A 21200-nucleotide genomic window follows, 5' to 3' on the forward strand; every position below is an offset into this window, starting at 1 on the left:
TATTTATTTAAGATGTATTTAAATGTTTCAAATATTATTTTAAATATTATTAAATATTTGCTGCACAAATGTGACTTGTGACTATTGAGGCTTAATAGGTTTTGTATTTGACTCTTTATTACAGCGGTCTTTTTTATGATGAATTATTATTAGTGAGCAACAGACATGCATATGCAAATGCATATTTTGCAAGCATTAGTCACTGAAAACAAAGTTAAATGTGTAAAAAAAAGGTTTGTCATCCTGCTAACAAACAGCAGCAAACGTGTCCCATAGGTCACTTAACAACAATCAAAGAGTTGATTTCATCTTCAAAAATGTTGAGATGGTTTCAGGCCTCGGTGGAGGCCTGGGGTGGACTTTTGGGGTGGACGGTCGTGCTGCGGTGACTTTGTGGATTGGAGCGTAAAATGTGCAGACTGGGCGTGACTGCAGCTTCTCCTCCACTGTATCGCTTTTAACACCTCCTCGCTCTCGGCCCTTTTGCAGGATTTCAGTCATCAAGGCTCCTTTTGTTCCACACAACAATCCACAGGACTGTCCCCACCCCACCACCCCACCACCCCACACAACACACAACACACACCAGGGGACAGCAGCATTTGTCCCCCACTGATGCGTCCACCAGCAGACAAGCTGGTGCCTCACTTGGATGCTCTTCTCGGCTTTGACCTTATCAGCTGTTTGGACAGTACGTGTGACACACACACACACACACACACACACACACACAGTACAGAGGTGTGTTACGTCCCGCAGTGGAATGGAAAAGGTTGCAGATTGTGTTGAAAGGTTTTGAAAGCGTGATGGTGAAATGTGTTGCAAGAGCACGCGTGTCCTACAGGAGACAAGAAGACCATTTCAAGTCCTCCTCTTCCTTTTTGCTCATTTTCGGATTTTTTTTACTGGCCTCCACCGAGCAGGTTGTGTTTTGTTTCTTTGTCAGTTTGTAGGATGAAACTACTTCATCATTTCTCTAACAACTTGGGGGAGGGGACTGCAGGCCATTATTAGTCCTCTGTGGGACACTCATTCAAATACTTCCGACTGGATTTTCATTTTTGTACAATAAATCCTTTTTTTTTTAAACAAATAATTTTGTTAGTAAAATATACTTTTCTTCCATACATAATTGTCTTTAATTGAAATACTTACCTGTTCACAGTTGAACAGCAGAACACATGACAGAGAAAAACACCACTTTTCTCCCATTTTCTCAATTTCACAACAACTTCACAGCCTTTTTCACTGAAAAACCAGAAAACACAGCATATTTATAAGGGAGTCATACTTACACATGATGCACTACTTGAAGTACACTACATGTACTGTATGGCTTTTTACGTCTTTATTATTTTTTTAAGTTATCCTGACATTCATTTCAGAAAATTTATGTTTTTTCCCATAAGTTTTTCATTCAAATACGTGGGGGGGTTAAATATTCTTTTGCTCCATGCGTCATTCTAACTTTTTTGTTTAAATACACCAGAATATTGAATATTTGAATATTTGATAATACATACATACATACATTATATATATATATATATATATATTACAACTGAACACAAAATGCAGTTTTTAAATGAAACTTTTTATTATTAAGGGAGAAAAAAATCCAAAGCTACATGTCCCTGTGTGGAAAAGTGATGGCCCCCCTCCTAAAGCTAAAGCTAAAACAACCAGTCGGGCCCCCTTAGCAGCAACAACTGCAATCAAGCGTTTGTGATCATTTGCAATGAGTCTCTTACAGCGCTGGGGAGGAATTTTGCCTTTTTAAGGTCATGCCACAGCATCTCAATAGGATTCAGGTCAGGACTTGGACTAGGCCACTCCAAAGTCTTCAGCCATTCAGAGGTGGACTTGCTGGTGTGTTTGGATTGTCCAGAACTCAAAGTTGCTTTCAGCTTGAGGTCACCAACAGATGGACGGACATTCTCCTTCAGCACAATTCATGCTTCCATTTATCACAGCAAGTCTTCCAGGTCCTGAAGACCATCACACTACCACCACCATGCTTCACTGTTGGTATGATGTTCTTTTTCTGAAATGTGGTGTTACTTTTACGCCAGATGTAATGGGACACACACCTTCTAAAAAGTTCTACTTTTGTCTCGTCAGACCACAGAGTATTTTCCTAAAGGTGTTGGGGATCATCAAGATGTTTTCTGGCAAAACTGAGACGAGCCTTAATGTTGTTTTTGTTCAGCAGTGGTTTTGGTCTTGGAACTCTGCCATGCAGGCTGTTTGTGCCCAGCGTCTTTCTTATGGTGGAGTCATGAACACTGACCTTAACTGAGGCAAGTGAGGCCTGCGGTTCTTTGGATGTTGTTGTGGGGTCTTTTGTGACCTCTTGGATGAGTTGTCGCTGCGCTCTTGGGGTCATTTTGGTTGGGCGGCCACTCCTGGGAAGGTTCACCACTGTTCCTTGTTTTGGCCGTTTGTGGATAATGGCTCTCACTGTGGTTGGCTGGAGTCCCAAAGCTTTAGAAATGGCTTTATAACCTTTTCCAGACTGGTAGACCTCAATTACTCTCACTTAAGTTATGTTTTAACAGGAGGGGGGGGGCAATCTCTTTTTCACACAGGGCCATGTAGGTTTGCATGTTTTCTCCCTTAATAATAAAAAGTTTCATTTAAAAAGTGCATTTTGTGTTGAGTTGTGTTGTCATTGACTAATATTTACATTTGTTTGATGATCTGAAACATTTAAGTGTGACAAACATGAACAAAATAAGAAATACGAAAGGGGGAAAACACTTGTTCACACCCGTGTGCATACATACTGTATTTAAATATCATTTCCTGTTTCATTGTAGCTTTTTCATTCAAAACGTAGAAAAAAGCCTGAAATTCTGTTATTCTGTTAATAATGCCATATCCCTTTTATTTTATAGTATTTGTAGTACTTTCAATTTGTAGGGTTTTTTGTACTAAAGTAACTTTAGACTTTTTCACTTCCTGTCTTTGCTGATTGGCTGAGAGAAGTCACATGGTTGTGTTGCCTTCTACTGAGCTACGCTGGCGTCCCTTGACTCTCAAAGTACGCAAATTGTGTTTGTTGTCATAGAAAGTCTAACTTTGTGGTGCCGAGACATTTCAGGGGGTCAACTAAAGATGTGCTCTAATAAAACATGAATATTCATGTTGTGGTCTAAGAAATCATGAATATTAATGAGGTGCTTGTCCTTATTAGGAATGTTGCTGGAGGTTGTCATTGCCATAAAATGGAAATTTATTGGAAAAGTTCCTCTTCTCGTCAGCATTTGTGTCCTCACTACTGTCTTCCACCCCCTTTCCAACACACACACACACACACACGCGCACACACACACACACACACACACGTCTCTTAGGTGTGTAGATGAGCTGCAGTGCACTGTGAACACGATTAAGAACGAGTGAAAGCATTTAAAATGTAAATGAAAGCAACACCGGGAGCGGCTCCGCTGGTCTCTCGCCTGCTGAGTGCGTGAGTGTGTGTGTGCACGTGTTAAAGTGTGTGTGTGACATGCATACACACTGTAACACACACGAACACGTAGCACGTGATGTCAATCAATGCAATATTTCAATATAACCTAACGCAATATAAACACACATACGCAGGATTCATGCTAAATGATGGCCAAACATCAAATGCACCACGAAGCTCCCGTTTTCAAACATCTTTTATTCACTTTTGGGCTTGTGGTTGAGCAAAACAAGTAAAATGGAATTACATTTGTATCCATCGTTTTCCGGTGGGTTCTAATTATTTAAAAGTAGGTCGTAAGCTCACTTACTTTTTATAGGCACACACGAAACACGGAAAAAAACAATTCAAATAAAAAATAATAAAAGAAAATCATTTAGTTACTTAATGGTAATGATAATAGTAATAATAATAATAATAATAATAATAATAATAATAATAATAATAATAATAATAATAATAATAACTACTTGGATTTCTATAGCACCTTTCAATGGACCCCCCCAAAAATATATCATAAAAAAATATGTAATATCAATGATATTGAAAAGGTATATTACATTTTTACATCATTTTCCTGTGGGTTCTAATTATTTAGAAGTAGCAGTAAGTGACGCTTTTTGTCCAATCCTCTCCAAAAAAAGTGAAGTTAAATTGATGTTTTTGAGGTAGCTGACTGAAATAATAATAACAGTAATAATAGTAATACTACCACTACTACTACTACTACTACTAATAATAATAATAAAAGGTAGAAGTTGTCGAAGCTGTGATGATTTAAAGGAGGGTTACTGGTAGCGAATGCAAGCGTACTCGGTGGCGTCGCCCTCGCAGAAAGACGTTCCCTCGGCGCCGGCAGGGAGGAGGACGTCCGCGTAGACGACGTCGTCCTCCACCTGGAGACGCGTGCTTAACTTTAGAGACATTTCCATTCTGCCAGACGGAAAAGGAACTTACGTTGTTGGAGGGGCTGGAAGTGGACGCCTCAGCCGCGTCTGAAACCAAATCAAATATTCAGAAATATTCCGAAATCCAAACCCTTACGTACTCGCACACAGGACACTTCATTAGGCTTACTTTTTCTTGTTACGTTACGTTACGTTAATAATATTACTATGTTCTTCTTATTATTAGTAGTAGTAGTATTATTATTACTATTATGACCATACATTGATTTAAAAAATCTTATTATTTTTAAAATAATAATTACTTGTATTATTATTGTGATTATTATTATTAGCATAAATAGATTTTAAAAAGTGTGTCATTACATGGTTTTTTAAATGATGATTATTTGTATTATTTTCTTTAGTATTATAGTATTCTATTTTTATTTTATTATCATTATTATTACAATGCATTTGTCAAAATAAAGACAAAACTAAAAAGACTAAATATTTCCGAGAAACAGGTAAAAAGTGAAGATGTGTACAAATAAATAAATACATGAATAAAAATGAAAATAAGACGTTGCTATCATTTTCTAATGTCTAAACTGAATGAAAAGTGAAAAGAAGAGTAAAGGTCAAGTAGGTCACAGTAAAATGCGTTTATATTTGATATTGTGGTTTGTCATATTTTGGTTGTGTCATGAAGCCGCAGCGTTTTGGGCCAACAGGAAGCGAGCACGGCTGACAAGCGGCGTTTGCCACGTCCGATGTGTTGCGAGGTGTTGATGTACGTGGAAGCCACGCGCCAACTTACCGGCTGTCTTCCTCCGCCTGACGACAACAAACATGGCGGCCAAGGCGGCCAGGGTGGCGCACGCCAGCACCCCCACCACCACGCTGACTTGGTAGCGGCTGGAACCTGAGGACACAACATGGCGGACACGTTAGAAGCTAGCGTTTATTTAAAAAGACCAAAAAGATGGGACTTGGAGGAGTACCCTGAGGTTCTACGTCCACGTCGAAGCCTCCTCTTCCTTTCCCTCTGGGAGCTGCACAATGAAAGCAAATAAGCGTCCATTTATCAACATCAGACGTGCACCAAGTGCTCCGCCGTCCAGACCTGCCACTTGGACTCGCAGCTCCTCTGAAGTCCAGACCCGATCCCCAACCTGGGCCCTGCACTTGAACGTCTCCCTAGCAGGACCGTGGAAGGTGAGGGTCAAGGTGACGTGGCAGGTGGACTGATACTGGATGCCGTGCTGAGAGTCCTCCTGGACCGCCACGCCCGCCTGGTCCACCCAACTCAAGTGGACCGGCCAGCGATTTGCCGCGTAGCAAAGTTCCTGCTCCAAATAGGACAGCAGAACGCACTGGAAAGACCACGCCTTGCCTGGAAACACGCTCACCTCGGGAAGCTCTACGGGAAACAACACTTTTTCTTTGGCTTCGTACGGAGCACCAAACCTCCACGTGTTCCACAAGCTTTTTCTTTGGCTTTCACGCACATTCCAAAAGACATCTCTCACAACTTTAGGACTTTTATTCACCTTCTGTTTTGTTTCTTTCCTCTCATTCTTTAACTTGATGGAAAATATTTTCTTGTTATTTTTCTTATTTTAAAAAAAATGTTTGTTTAATCTCCTTTGAGGAAAAATGGTTTCTTTGAGTAAAATAACAATAATATTCCCACTCATAAAATCAGACTTTTTTCTTGTAGTTTTGACTTTGACGTTCAAAATTCGTTTTTTAACATTATTAGAGCCCTGCAGACATGAAATAGCATCCCTATAGTTCTTTGTTTACACCACATTGCAACTCTTATGCTGCAGGGACTCCAGCTAACCAGTTAGCCTCAATTTTTTTATTCTACTAAACTTAAGAAGCCAAAAACATACAGTACCACTTCCACACGAGATGGGAGGAGAACTTTTTTTCACTCTATCGTGTGGGACATGCCATGGCTGACTTCATGCAGCGTTAAGCTAATGTCATGTAAGGTAACGTCTCATCAATATTTTGTGTCATTACTGCCACCTAGTGTTTTATTCATGCTAAACGACATTAAACACAAAAGTGCTTAAGTTTCTTCTCATAATAGTCAACATTTTTTGTACAATTACAACTTTCACAAGAAATTCCAACATGAAATGACAGGTTTTTCTGCAATTAAAAGTAGATTCACTGTATGTTACTTTTCTCCCAATGTTATGTTTTCATAAGCTTGTAGCAATGACAACCTTTGTTCTTGTACAATGACCACTTTCTCCATCATATTACGACTATGCTCTCATGAAATACATTTCTCTTAATATATTATATTAGTGCATAGTCCTGTAAACCTGTGATGTTTTCTCCCATTTTCAATTTTTATTCTCCTTAAATGAATTATTAAACTTCTTGACTTTTTTTTACAATTACAACTTTTTCACAAGATTACCTTTTTTTTACATAAAGAAACTTTTTCCTTATATAACGACTACTTCTTCCACACGTTATTACGTCTTCTATTCATGTTAAATCATATCAAATAAACTATTTCTTGAGTTTCCTCTCATAATATTCAGACTTTTTTTTTTGCACAATACGACTTTTTCACAAGATTACGATTTCTTTTTTAAATGAAGAAACGTTTTCCTTATATAACGACAACTTCTTCCACGCATTATTATGTTTTTTTTAATGTTAAATTATATAAAATAAAATATTTGAGTTTCCTCTCATAATATACCGACTTTTTTTTGCACAATTCTGACTTTGACACATTATGATATTTTTTTACATCACGAAACGTTTTCCTTATATAACGACAACCTCTTCCACGCGTTATGTCTTTCAATCAAGGGAAATTCTATGAAATAAAATATTTGCGATTCCTTTCGTAATATTCCGACTTTTTTTGCACAATTCTGACTATGACACAATATTAGAGTATTATAAGAGTTTTCTCATAAATGTACATTATTCTCTTAACAATACGAGTCTATTCTCGAGAAACTGAAACTTTTTTTGACGAGTTTCTTCTGTAAAGTTTTCCTTTCTTGTCCAATCAGGACTTTTCCATTTTGTGAGCATTTTCTCTTATTAAGTCGATGCTTTCTTCCAATATCATGTTGTTATTCTTGGTAAATGACGATTTTATTTACGACCTCACGTTGTAAGTACGATTTTGATTTGCTAAATTGGTACAAATACTTGTTTCCTTGACAGTCACACCCAAATCTTGACTCACTCTTTTGAGGGGTGAAGTCATCAGCAGTGTGTTTGCAGTAATGTCGTTCGTGGTCGTCGTCGTCGTCGTCTCCTGTCACATGTTGGACACGAACCGTGCATTGAGTGTCCTCGTTGCTCCGTCCCGCCTTCTTGATCCGGCCGTTGCTGACGATGGCGATGTCTTCTCGAATTCTCCTCGTCCTCAGGCTCCATACGTGATAGCAGACCAAATCGGGACAGGGGAAGGCGATGTCAAAAGCTTCAGCATCAGCATCAGCGTTGGCTCCTGCCAGACAAAGACAGGAAGTGAGGTGAGGGGTAAGCTTTGGGAAGGTGCACGTTGGAATGGTCTTACCTGTGCTGATGAGAAGAAGCAGCAGCAGATTCAGGATGAGACGCTGCAGCATCTTACACGTGCAAATGCATTCACTGTGAAAATGGTGGTCAGCGTCGCTATTCATCGGTGTGGCAACACTTCCTGTCTGGCCCAACATCCTCTTAACTGCTATTGGTCTCTTTGTGCAGAGGAAAAAGTGACACGCGGCCACATCAAGTCTTCATTACTTAGCAACCATGGAGGCGGCAGGACAGATTTGGTCCCATTGACTCCCCTTCTATTTTGGCCATATGATGATTCTCTCATAACCTCTTCCTTCAAATATAGGGAAAACGGGATTTAGGGGTTACTGCACCCCCCCCCCCCAAAACATCAGGGGTTGTGATGACAAAAAGCAGCCAAAAATATTTTTAAAAGAATTTTAAAAATTGGAACCTACTCTTAGGTCAGAAAATGTTATTGGAGTGAAAGTTTAAAAAAATGTTCCTCTTGAATGGGTTAAGCAGCAGTGACTTAATGTCACATTATGATGCATTATATTATTTTAAAGAAAACAGGACAGAAAAAGGACAGTAAATTAGCATACAAATGTGAATGAGGTCAAAATGAGGAATTTTTTTCGTCTCTTGCTGCTCTCTATGCACTTTTTTGAGCGGTTAGTAACACTGCCTCCTGGTGGCCATGAAAGCTATTGCATGTTTACATTCACGGCCAACGGAGTCGCCTCCTGCTGGTCATTTTAGGGAAAACAAGTGCCTTTATAGACAGTGATAAGCGGTAAGTAGCGGTAATTCAGTATTAATTCATGGAATGCTTTCGTTGTTATAGCATAGAAAACCTTTTTACAATCTTCCAGATACGGTTTATAACGTTATTAGAGCCCTCGAGACATGAAATAACACTTATATTACCCAAAATAGAAGATATGAGAAAATAAGACGTTACACATAAGTAAGATAACAGACTCACACGTTAATGTAATGGCGGCTTTACACTCGTATTGCCCGATATAATAGACATAGTAAGAGTAAATAAGCCAGTTAAGACGTAAATAAAACACAGTAAAGGTGTTCCCCCATGGAGCCTTAGTGAGAAGTCTCGTGCTGTCTCACCAAACACCGACACTTAGTGGCCTACATTCTGTATTTGTGTTTTACTCTATTTAGTTAGATCATTTAGACATTTTTATGCTTAAAAAATGCAAAATTTTGACCAAGAATAAGTCTAATTAATAATAGGCCATATTCAACCACGAAACGGTGATAATTTATTATTGAAATCAATGCCCCCCCCCCCCGTTATGACAAATAAAAGTGGTGCAGCGGTCACACAGCGTTTGAAAGGAAAACTCCACTTCAATCGTTATGTGAAACATGAACACGTATTTCTTTCCCTTTTCTGTGCGTTCTAAAGAGAGAAAACGAGTTCGTATGAGAACGGTAACATGCGCGTCATGGGAGGTACCTATTTAGACTCTGTAGTCCTCTAAAACGTTTTATGGTTTTACACAATTTAACACATTACCGAAACTTCTTTCCTAGGCGCATTGATTTGACATAGCCCGTATAGCTAACGCTACTTCCGTCAACAGCCGCAGCATGCAAACAGCGACGACACTCACAATGTCCGCTGTCTTGGGATGGCTGTGTCTTCAGCCCTCAGGTAAAAAATGCTGACAGCAAACGAGGATCTTGAGTCTTCGTAGCAAAATTGAGAGCCTGAAGTAACCACTCTTCCGTCTGTCCCGCTGCAGTGCCTTGAGGCGTCATGTTACTCTGCCGGATGAATAGTTTTTCGTGTTATAACAATATCGCTGTGGCTTGGTTAATGTACAGGCCAGTTAAGTCAATGGAACACTGTTGGCGTGTTTTTGTTAAGGCTTTAGCGTCAAAATAGGTACCTCCCGTGACGTGCAACGTCAGAAATGTGTTCATGTTTCACATAAGGATTTTGAATCATGGACAAAAAAGTAGTTTTCCTTTAAAAATGCGTACAGTTTTAGAGCCTCTGCGAAGACAATTACAAAAGTGGAAACTGCAAAATGGAAGAAAACATCTCATCGACCACATCAGACGTGATTTCATTCTTCGTATTTATTCACCATTTGTCATTATTCCAAACCAGCAGGTCGTATGTTGTCATTACCATGTCGCTGTGCACACGTAAAAATAGAACACCTTTGTACTTTTAAGTTAAACTCCCACAAACAACGGATCAAAATAAATAAATGTACACTTCAGACATATCAGCATGAAAAATAACTTTATATAAGCTTTCTTTTTACAGCTCTGCTTGAGGATGTATTGTATTGTTCCAAACAGTCAAGTAGGAAGAAACAGTCGTACAGGATGTGGTGCGATACAGTCATATAGGATGCGTACGATACAGTCATACAGGACGTATCGTATGAAACAGTGATACAAGACGTATTGTTCATACAGGATGTTTGGTACGGAAGTTTCTTGTTGTTTCAAGGTTAGCTTTATTGTTGTTATTGGAGTTTTTACAAAGGTGCCAAGGGCCACAAGCAAAAAGGGAGAAAGGCGTCGTTTAACGAGACCGCCATGACAACAGTCATGTTTTTTTCGGGAAAAAACGTAATGTTACGAGGATTAAGTGGCAATTTTAACGCAGTGTTCATTTCCTCGCAACACTGTTTTTCTTACGCTACGACTTCAGTCTCACACAATTACAACTTTTGCTCATATTACAACATAATTCCGATAAAACCACAACTTTTGTCGTTCAATGTTTCCTGTCAAATTTTGTCTTGATTCTTGTAGAAGACATTCTTGTACATTTTGACTTTGTCATAATATTAGTGCTTTAGTCCTGTAAAATGACACCTTTCTTCGGTTACGGCTAGCCTTCTAATTCGTTAATTACAATTTCTTTCGTAAAGATGTCTTTCGACACATGACTACTTTTTTCTTGTAACGTGCAAACTTTAGTCGTGTTTACTTGTGATTTTTAAGAAAAAATATTTTACATGTAAGATTACAACTTGTAATTTCAAACTTGGACGACTTTAGTGTAGGTACGTTGTTCTCACAACGGTACCACGTTGGTCGCATTCACTCCCGCCCCCCGCAAAATTATGACTTTATTCTGTTAAAATGATAACTTTTTATCGCCAATTAGGACTTCAGTGTTTCTTCATATGACTTTTTAGTTTAGAGTTTCTCAATTTTTTGTCTTGTTTATTGTGATGTTTTTTATCATTAAAATTCAGATTGGAGAATTACAACTTTTTTTCTGGAAATGTTCCAACTGTAGTTTAACTGTAGTATCATAAAAAATATTATTTTAAAATGCTTTTTGAAAAAAAAAAATCGTACTGCATCTTTTTCTGGCATCAAATGACAATGTATTCTTTGATTGTGGCCCCCATACTCACATTTGTAAATGTTCAAGTGTCTCAGTAAGAAAGCAGAAAACTAAAAATACATAGCATCCATCATGTTTGCGTCTTTAGTGCTAGTGCGTGTGGGACGTCCCACTATCTATACGTATACATATACATATATCTACATATAGCTATAAAAATAACGCCACCTAAGTAGTAACCTTTTGAGTGTGCACCATATGTTTGCATTCAGGACATTCAGGATTCAAGATTGGGACTAAAATCCAGCAGAGATGAAACCACTTCTCAGCATAATTTAGTATAAAAAAGACCCATTAGATTAAATGAAAAAGCCCCAATCCAGATTAGGTGCGATATAATCCACCATTGGAACATAAATACAGTACATTCATCAGTTATGAATCATTTCAAGCCACGGACACCCAAAACACCCAAACAATCTCAATACAAGCAAACCGTGACTCTCAGGCTGCGTTCACACTTCACGCTTTGGTACGAAAAATAAATGCGTGCTACGCACTTTGGTGCGGTTATCTTAGCGTTCACGCAGTGTTTTAGTCACGTGACCAAAAGATGCGCAGGAGAGAACGTTTGCATAAAGTATGGAATTGCTTGGACAGCTTCCATGACATCAAAATACGCAACTTGTCTTCATATTCAGCTATTTTTGCCAGCTTCGATTTCACCAAAAGCTTACCAAATATACTTTAAGAGTTTCTGTGACATATGTGCTGAAACTCAAATATTCCGAAGTAAAATGTTGAACACGCAGGTTATTTTTATATTCTGATACTTTTACCAGCGTAAATTTCACAAGCGTGTAAAATATACTTTTTATTAAAGAGAGTTCATCACATATTCCATAACTTTACTCAATATTCCAAACCACAATGCCGTCTGCTGAGTTGAATACGTTGGTTATTTTCATATTCTGAGTTTAGATTTCACCACAAGCGTGTAAAATATACTTTTAAGGAGCTTGGGTGCCATATTACGTGATCTAACGCAAATACTCCAAACCAAAATTCCTTTTCCTGTGTTGAACACATTGGTTATTTTTTACATTCTGATAGTTTGACCAGCTTCAATTTTCACCAAGAGCTTATAAAATATACTTTTAAAGAGCTTTGGTGCCGTATCACATGACGTAACTCAAATGTTCCCAACCAAAATGCTGTTTGCTGGGTTGAATACACAGATTATTTTGATATGTTATGTTTTGACCATGTTAGATTGTAAAACTTACTTTTAAGGGGCGTACCAGAGTTTGTTTGGGATGCACCAGGGTTGGGAATCCAAGCCTGCAAGTGAACCAAACATGACACCGGTGAACGCAGCCTTCTTGCAAGCACAGCAGCCTGATGAAGGCGTTGGTCCCTCCATGCTCCCTCGTTCCGCGCTCGTTTGTAGAATAAAGAAGGCCCTTCTAACCTCGGGATGAACGCGTCAATCAAATAACGCTCGATATGTTGAATTGAAAAACACGACTGGCCAATTTACTGATGCAGAGCGTTTTCTTCTGCGACGGGCGACGCTCCCGCTCTTCTGCAAGGTGCTTTGTTCTTCCGTAATACGTCAAACACGATAAGGCAGGAAAAAGGTTGTCCGGTACACATCAAAGGTTTCCATCCTGTCTGGAAGTGCATCATATTTGTAGGATGTATGTGATGTTTGCAATGTGGATGTGAGCTGCACTGGAAGCCTCCAGGAAGTAAATGTCTCGCTGCACCTGACAGGTAAATTATTGCTTGGAAGTAAAAAGCCGCCACGGCGGCGGCGGCGCGTCTTAAAGGGTCCTGACTTCTTACCTGTCTGTGATAAAGTGCCGTGCAGTTGAAGGCGCGGCGAGCGACCTTCGCCCCCATCACAGATTGGATGGCTGGGTCTGAGGTGACTCGCAGTCCCCGGGCGCCGGCTGGGGCCCGCGCGCATACATGAGGACCAGCGTGACGGTGGCGAAAGTGGCGGCGTTAACGGGGAAGGCCCGCAGGAGCGTGGAGGTGAGCCCCCGCGTGAACACCATGTAGCCCTCCGTGCGCACGCTCTGCCGCACGCAATCGGCGATTCCGCTGTAGCGGTTGACGCCGCCCACGCCGTCCGCCTGGAGACGCGACTTGATCACGTCCACCGGGTAGGTGGACAACCACGAGGCGATGCCCGCCATGCCGCCTGCGAACAGCAGCTTGGGGATCATGTAGCGGTCCTCGGGCTCGCATCCCAGGTAGCGCGTCAAGACGTCGTACGCCAGGAAGTACAATCCGAAGGCGGGCGTCTCGCGGATGAAGGTGGTGACCATGCCCCTGTTCATGCCCCACACGCCCTCGCGCTTGTAGATGCGAGCCAAGCAGTCAAGAGAGTTCTTGTACATCTTCTTGGACGACTTCATCTCGCCCGTGCCCTGCATCTGCATGCGCGTCTTGGCCAGCTCCATGGGGCAGCAGATGACGCACTGGATGGCGCCGGCGGCCGCGCCCGCCACAAACTGGTTGGTGGGCGTGTCCTGACCCAGCAGCCGCATGGTGTTCCCCTGAACGCCAAAGACGATGGCGTTGATGAAGGTGAGGCCCATCATGGGCGAGCCGATGCCTTTGTACAAACCAAATGCCTGCAAAGTCATTAAACACAGAAAATCACAACTAAAACAACAAATACAAGAGTTGACTGCCTGTGAGCTCGTACAACTCAGAGTAAAAATACGCCTCATAGGTCGCACTCAGCTTGAGCATTCAAATTCCAGCCAGTAAATGTCAAATGTCCCGTTTAAATAAATAACACATTTATGCTCAACATTCTTAGTCTTTGTCTTTTTTTGTTTTAAATGTGAGAGGGGTCTCACATTTCCAAAAATGAAAAAAAAAGTGAGTGGGGGTTCTCATATTTCTAAAAAAAAATCATCAAATGTGAGGGGGTCTAATTCTCACATTTCAAAAAAAATGTGACAGCGGGGTCTCCATCCATTTTCTATACCGCTTCTTCCTCATTAGGGTCGCGGGGGCATGCTGGAGCCTATCCCAGCTGACTTTGGGCGACAGGTGGGGTACACCCTGGACTGGTCGCCAGCCAATGGCAGGGCACATATAGACAAACAACCATTCACACTCACATTCATACCTATGGGCAATTTAGAGTCGCCAATTAACCTCACCTGCATGTTTTTGGAATGTGGGAGGAAGCCGGAGTACCCGGAGAAAACCCACACACACACGGGGAGAACATGCAAACTCCACACAGAAATGCTCAGGGGAGAATCCAACCCAGGTCTTCCCGATCTCCAAGCTGTTACTGTGTTGGCCAACGTGCTAACCACTAGACCACCGTGCGGCCAGCGGGGTCTCACATTTCTAAACACATGTGAGGGGGTCTCTCTTTTCTAAATAAAATGTGAAAGGGGGTCTCACATTTCTAAAAAATGAGAGGGGGTCTCACATTTGTAAAAAAAAAAAGTTAGAGCGGGGTCTCATATTTCTAAAAACATGTGAGGGGGGTCTCACATTTCAAAAAAAAAATAATGCGAGAGGAGGGTCTCATTTCTGAAAATATGTGCGGGGGTCTCTTTTCTAAAAAAAAATGTAAAAGGGGGTCTCACATTTGGGAAAAAAGGAGAGAGCGGGGTCTCAAATTTCTAAAAACATGTGAAGGGGGTCTTTCATTTCTAAAAAAAATGCGAGAGGCGGGTCTCTCATTTCTAAAAACATGTGAGGGAGGTCTCTCATTTCTAAAACAAAATGTGAAAGGGGTCTCACATTTCTAAAATAATCAATAAATAAATGAGGTTGGTCTCACACACACAAGACTTATCATTTTCAAGAATAAATTGGTAATCTTATGTAGCTCCGCCTACATACCGACTCTTGGCGTATGATGGACTGGAAGCAGTGAAAGGTTCCACGGTACAGAGGCTTATTAACATTCTGGACCTGCAGTCTCACCTGGAACAACACACCCATACACCAACACACCCATCCACACCCATGCCCACGCACGCACGCCACACACACACACACACACACACACACACACACTTTGAAAAGTTACATTGAAGTATTGACACGTTTACAGTTGCACAATTCAACATGTGTGAAAAGTAGAAAGAAGCTGATCTTATTTAATCTGATCCTTTCTCAGCAGTTACTAGTCATTTGTCCACTGCCTGTGTTTAATATCTATCATGTTTAATAGTAAAAGGATTGTTTTATATAAAAAAATGTGTAACAGTGATGAAGAAGACGCTTGTCCTACCTTTACGGTGTCAAAAGGGTGGCCAACCAAGACTCCAGCCGCACCTGAGAGCAAGCAAGCAGACGTGTTACACAAGCTGTCGCTGTTAACATTTGTGTATATTTTATTTACTGATAAACATGGAATGCAGCTGGCGTGGAGCCGAGTATGACGCCTCCTGTGGTGTTGACACCACCATCATCCACACATGAGATGTCATTAACATCTTCTAGCCACCACTTTCACACTGGATACAAATACAGCGTCAGATAGGCGGGGTGGGGGCAGGAAGTATTTATATATCAGGAGGTGCTGAAGGACATCAAGTCATGCCGAAAGTCACATGGGGCAAGAGCCCTGATAAGAGCCATGCCACAACAATCTGTCGTGGTGCACAGTGTGCACAATTATTAGGCAAGTGTTGAAGCACTCACACACGCCGCATGCAATACACACACACACACACTCATAACACTTTATTTATTTATCGGGATTAATGTCTCTTCTGTTGTTGTTGCTTAATTTTTTGTTATTAATGTTTCTTTGTTCTTATTCATTTTCTTGTGTTTTCTTTCTTTTTTTGGGAGAATGAACAGAACAAGAATTTCATTGCATAGTAGAACTGCCTGTTTTATTATGCATATGACAATACAACTCTTCAATCTTGACCATATTGTCATTTGTATGCATATTTTCCAAGCACAAGCTGAATAAACTTCTCTGAAGAGTGTCTGGGAGGCTTTGGTTGCTGCTGCACAAAAAGTTGATGGTCAAATGATCAAGAAAGTGAAAGACTCCTAGGATGGAAGGCTTTTTCGTGTTATTGAAAACAAGGCTGGCTGTATTGGTCATGGATTTGTTTTTGGAAATGTCAGAAATATTTACTTGTAAAGTTTGTGTTTGTTTATCATTCTGACAAAACATGCCACAAAAAATATCTAGCCGGGGTGCCGCCTTAGAAAGCTTTAGTTTAGTGCGGCATTTGGGGGGCGGGCACTTGGCCGGGTGTGGTGAGTTTTTCGGGCTCGTGATGTGATCATCGGTCGGGCGGCGGCTAATTAGCCAAAATGCGGAACACAAACTGGATGGCTGGCCCTCGTCGGCGGTGGAGGAAACCGGGTGTGCCGACTGCCTGGGGGTTCTGCTGGAACGCCATCAAGCTGATCTCGCATCCAAAGTCTCCTTAAAGAAGGCGCCTGATCCTCCAAGTTTCACCAGTGATTTTGACAAAGTAAGTCAAATATGTTTTTGTCTAAATTTTGAGGTTCCCCTTTCATATCTGTGGTGTCCGTGGGCACCAGGGAGTCCCCCACGACCACATGAGGCGCCCGCCTGCTTGCCTGCTTTTCATTCAGGTTTTCAGTTAATAATGTGAGAACACTGCAAAGAAATGCATTCTGAAATACAAAGCGTGACTTGTGGACACCAGCATTTTGTTCATGTTCTGGTAAAACAAGCATATTTGCTTTGTTTGGCTTGAAATAAGCTATGAAAAAAATCAGTAGCTCTTGGCCATTTTCATTTTATAAAAGTAGCTCTGACCCCTGATAGACAATAGTACATTTAAACATTTACTCTTAATCTATGTGATCGGTATCGGACAATTTCCCTCATGGATGATCGTTACCAGTTTTTAAAAAACCCTAATGAGGAGAAGCAGCATAGAAAATTGATGCATATTTTAAAATTATTTCATAGTTTATTCTTATTTTTTATTCTATTGACATGTAAAAAAAAACATTCAAAACATATATATATATATATATATATTATTTTTTACAATTAATTTACAATTAAATACTAAAAATATTTTGTAGGAAAATAAAATTAATTGAGACTGACTCAACAGTACCTCTACTGGCCGAAGCTGAGTACTGTATGCTATTTTTACCTCCTATATATATAATATATATATCCATTTAAAAAAAAAAGATCAATCTTGCAAGATTACTGCACAGTTCCCTAAGAACGAAAGCCATATACATCAAATAAATCAAGTACTTTCTGAGAGTCTGTTATTACTCAGCATCATAATCCCCACAAAGGAAGGATTTACGTATTTAGCCATCATTTAACACAATAGACCTAAAAAACAAACAAAGGTTTAGAAATGATGTGATTAACGAAGGGTATGCCGCGCCAAAAAGTGTGAATGAGGTTGTTCTTGGGTCTCCGCGGTTGTAAACAAACCACGCTACGGTAAAGCTAATCCGACATAAGCACCTGCTCTCATCACATGACCTGTTTGTAAAGAGAAGCTATCAGCTGAGAGCGCCAGGAAAAGAACACAAGCATGTGTGTGTTTGACACAATGACAGCGGCCATTGACCTCCTGCAACTACTGCGTCACGCTCACGCACACGCACACACACACACAAAACAGGCAAATAGAGGACGTCGCAGGTGAAACAAGCGTAGTGTCGACAAAGGCTGGGATTGGCCAACGCGGGGGTGTATATGTATTTGTGTGTGCATGTGTGGATCCCATCCCAGCTGTGGATAGTTTAAACATCCACTGCTAGCTGTCAAGCTCAAATTGACGGGATTTGTTTTCTGTCACGCCACAAGGACAACGTGTCCTCGACGACCGCATTCGGTCTCTACGTTGGCTTTTGTGGTGGACCAGCCATGACCTAACTCAATGTTAAACAGCAAATGATCATAATCATAATAATACAGCAAATGTGTCAATTAAAAAAAAAAAAACTTGTGATGTGTGACTGAAATCGGAAAATATTACAAGAACAACAGTTGCGATGTTACGAGAGAAGGTTTTGATAAAAAGATGTAGTATTACAAGAAATGCATGTTGTGTTTTTGGGACAGAAAAAAAATGAATGAAGGAAAAATAATCGGAAAGTTACGAGAAAAAGATTTTTGAAAAAAAGACGTAATATTACAAGAAAAACGTCATAATGTATAATAAATAACGTTATATTAGATAATAATAAAAGCTTATTGTGTGATTGAAATTGTACAATATTACAAGAATAAAAGTTTACGAAAACAAAGTTGGAACGGTCGGGAGGAGAATAGCTGGAAAGACGTAACATGACAAAAAATGCTTGTTGTTTTTTGAAAGAAGTCAGAATGTTGCAAGATTAAGCAAGAAAAAAGTCAGAATGTTACGAGAAAAAAATCCATACACTCAAATTGTAATTTTGGAGGGAAAAAAAATACATAATGGGGGAAAAAAAATCTGATTTTGAGAAAACGACGTAATGCGACAAAAAATGTGTGTTGTGTTTTTGAAAAAAATGTAAAACTTAATATTCTGAGAAAATCGCAGGAATAATACCACAAATGTAATAAATAACAAATAAACAACTTAAAAGTGTGATTGAAATTGTAAAATATTCAGAGAATAAAAGTTGGAACGTTGAGGCGGAAAATCATCGGAAGTTACAGGAAAATGTCCTAACATTACAAAAAATGCTTGTTGAGTTTTTGAAATAAGTCATGATGTTGCAAGATTACAATTGGAACATTAGGTTTAACAAGAAAAAAAGTCGGAACTTTACAATAAAAAATCCGTCTACACAAATCGTAGTTTTGGATGGAAAAAAAGGCACAAAAAAGTCTGATTTTGAGAAAATGACGTAAATGACAAAAATTGCATGTTACGTTTTTGAGGGAAAAAAAAGTAATGTGCTAGGATAAAAACCTGATGTTACATCTAATAAAAAAGCTAAATGTGTGATTGAAATCATAAAATATTACATGTACAAAGTTGGAATGTAATGAAAAAAAGAAATGCTTGTTGTGTGTTTGAAAAAAGTCATAATGTTGTGAGATTAAAATCGTAACATAATGTGTAGTAACAAGTAACAAGAAAAGTTGGAACATTACAAAAAAAGCCACAAATTGTAGTTTTGGAGAAAACAAGTCATAACGCAAAAAAGTTAGATTTTGACGAAAAGACATAATATGACAAGAAATGTGGGGAAAAAAGTCATCATGTGGCAGGATTCAAATTGTAATAGTCTGAGAAAACAGTCGTAATAATACAACATGTTATATTAATGTGTGATTGAAATCGTAAAATATTACAAGAACAAAAGCTGTGACGTTACTACAACAAATGTGGAGCATTATGAAGGAAAAAAAAATAAAAAAAATTGACGCTAAAAAAGACCTAACATTAGTTGTGTTTGAAATATGTGGCGAGATTAAAATAATGATAATCTAGCTAGTCTAGCTAAAGCCAATATAACGTTATTTACACAGTATATCAATTTATTTGTCGTAACGTTATGTCTGTACTATCACTAAATTGCAACAGTGTTACGACGTTTTTTGCAATATTATGACGACGTTCTGCCTTGTTCTCATAATTCTTACTTCTTCTCATAATTAAAACTTGTAGTGGCAAACCTTTAACCCGCCTTTTCTTCGCCACAACACAAGGACAGCATCACATGCTTGTTTCAGATTACTTGACGTCAACACATTAGTGTAGTCAGCCCCCTTTTTAGTTAGACACACCTGTGCATGCCTTTCGTATCCCATTTCATTTTGATTATGCAGGCCTACTTAAATGTTGTGGACACCATGAAATGTTCCCAGACACTTGAAGGACCTTCAGTGTCCCATGAACATGCTCAACCTTCAAGTGCATGACCTATATAGACCAGCCAGTCACAACACAACATGTGCAACATTAGAGCACTGCCCACACAAATTCACTGCATGCAGCCTCACCAAATTTGAATGCTTTTCCTGGCACCAAATTTGAATGCTTCTCCTGGGATGTGTAGAGGATGCAATTGCATTTGCCAGCTTTGCTGTTTTACGTGTTGTGATTTCATTAGAAATGCTGTTAGCAAAGCTGCACTGTTATCTATCAATGCGGCACGTGGAAGTGAACAGGCTTGCTTTGAGGGTGCCGTCCTGCGGCGGTATTTTGAAATTGCATTCGTAATCTGGAGGGAGAGTTGCATCACTTCAGTCAGAAAGGGGCGGGTGGGTCTGTTCGGGACATTTGGCTCGTGTGAGCACAGCAACAACAACAAAAAAAAAAACAACGAAAGAGACAGGTAAATCCAGTAGCATTCCTACCTGCTAGCTTAGCCTTTAAAGGTGAGCTAAGGCAGTGTTGTCATGTGATGTGATAAAAGGCAATGGTTTACCTCCAATGCAGCCAGCCACGAAGTCCATCCCCGCTCCTCAATAAATCACTTGGAATAATTCAACCCAACAGAACACTTTGGCCTCCTTCTTCTTCTCCACACTTTGATTTCTTGGTTGTGTAATCTAGCTCATCAACTAAATGACGTTAGCTATCACTGGCTAGCGCCTTTCTTCCCTTTCTAACAAAAAATACCGCCTAAAAATACTGTCGCTTTCACTTTGGTCTTGTTGTTGTGTATTTATTTACTTAAGATAACACAGAGCCACTGTTGACCTATACGTCCTCGCTGGATTGTGTGACGCTCTGTCTTCCGTTGCTTCAAAGTGGTTGCCTTGGAGGCAGTGGCAACCTGAAGTGAGGTCACAGAAAGAGGGGCGGGACTAACTGGCCCACGTTGCATTGCTGACCAATCAAAAGCGAGGGACGACGCCGACACCCTTGAAGTGTTCACTCATCTGGCCTGTGATTGGCTACAGAGAGAATATGGCTCCAAGCGTTTGAATGAGGTCAGGTGAGAAGTATGCGTTTGACATTTTACTTCGAACTGTGTGAGAGAGCATATTTGTATTATT

General features: G+C 40.0%; 2 protein-coding genes across 5 annotated transcripts; both read right to left on the minus strand.

The window, feature by feature from the left end:
- Positions 1 to 662: 662 nt before the first annotated feature.
- LOC129172534 (uncharacterized) lies at positions 663 to 9804 on the minus strand. Of its 4 annotated transcripts, XM_054762382.1 has the most exons (8): positions 9534 to 9804; positions 7931 to 8090; positions 7595 to 7861; positions 5486 to 5782; positions 5364 to 5414; positions 5180 to 5284; positions 4433 to 4470; positions 3757 to 4371 (listed from the first exon to the last, which is right to left on the minus strand). In XM_054762382.1, the coding sequence occupies exons 2-8, from the start codon at positions 8067 to 8069 to the stop codon at positions 4264 to 4266; spliced, it is 1005 nt and encodes a 334-aa protein (XP_054618357.1). In that variant the 5' UTR covers positions 8070 to 8090; positions 9534 to 9804; the 3' UTR covers positions 3757 to 4263. The 4 variants fall into 4 exon arrangements, with proteins under 4 accessions (XP_054618358.1, XP_054618359.1, XP_054618357.1 ...); XM_054762383.1 differs by lacking the exons at positions 3757 to 4371; positions 4433 to 4470 and adding an exon at positions 663 to 1248; XM_054762384.1 differs by lacking the exons at positions 3757 to 4371; positions 4433 to 4470 and adding an exon at positions 2967 to 3294.
- A 194-nt stretch (positions 9805 to 9998) lies between these two features.
- On the minus strand, positions 9999 to 20965 carry LOC129172535 (mitochondrial basic amino acids transporter-like). Its single transcript, XM_054762385.1, has 4 exons — positions 20627 to 20965; positions 15519 to 15562; positions 15125 to 15208; positions 9999 to 13884 (listed from the first exon to the last, which is right to left on the minus strand). Exons 1-4 carry the CDS (start codon positions 20652 to 20654, stop codon positions 13144 to 13146), a joined length of 897 nt encoding a protein of 298 aa, XP_054618360.1. The 5' UTR covers positions 20655 to 20965; the 3' UTR covers positions 9999 to 13143.
- Between the last annotated feature and the right edge of the window lie 235 nt (positions 20966 to 21200).

The sequence above is a fragment of the Dunckerocampus dactyliophorus genome, chromosome 19 (assembly GCF_027744805.1).
Source record: "Dunckerocampus dactyliophorus isolate RoL2022-P2 chromosome 19, RoL_Ddac_1.1, whole genome shotgun sequence".
Taxonomy (NCBI): domain Eukaryota; kingdom Metazoa; phylum Chordata; class Actinopteri; order Syngnathiformes; family Syngnathidae; genus Dunckerocampus; species Dunckerocampus dactyliophorus.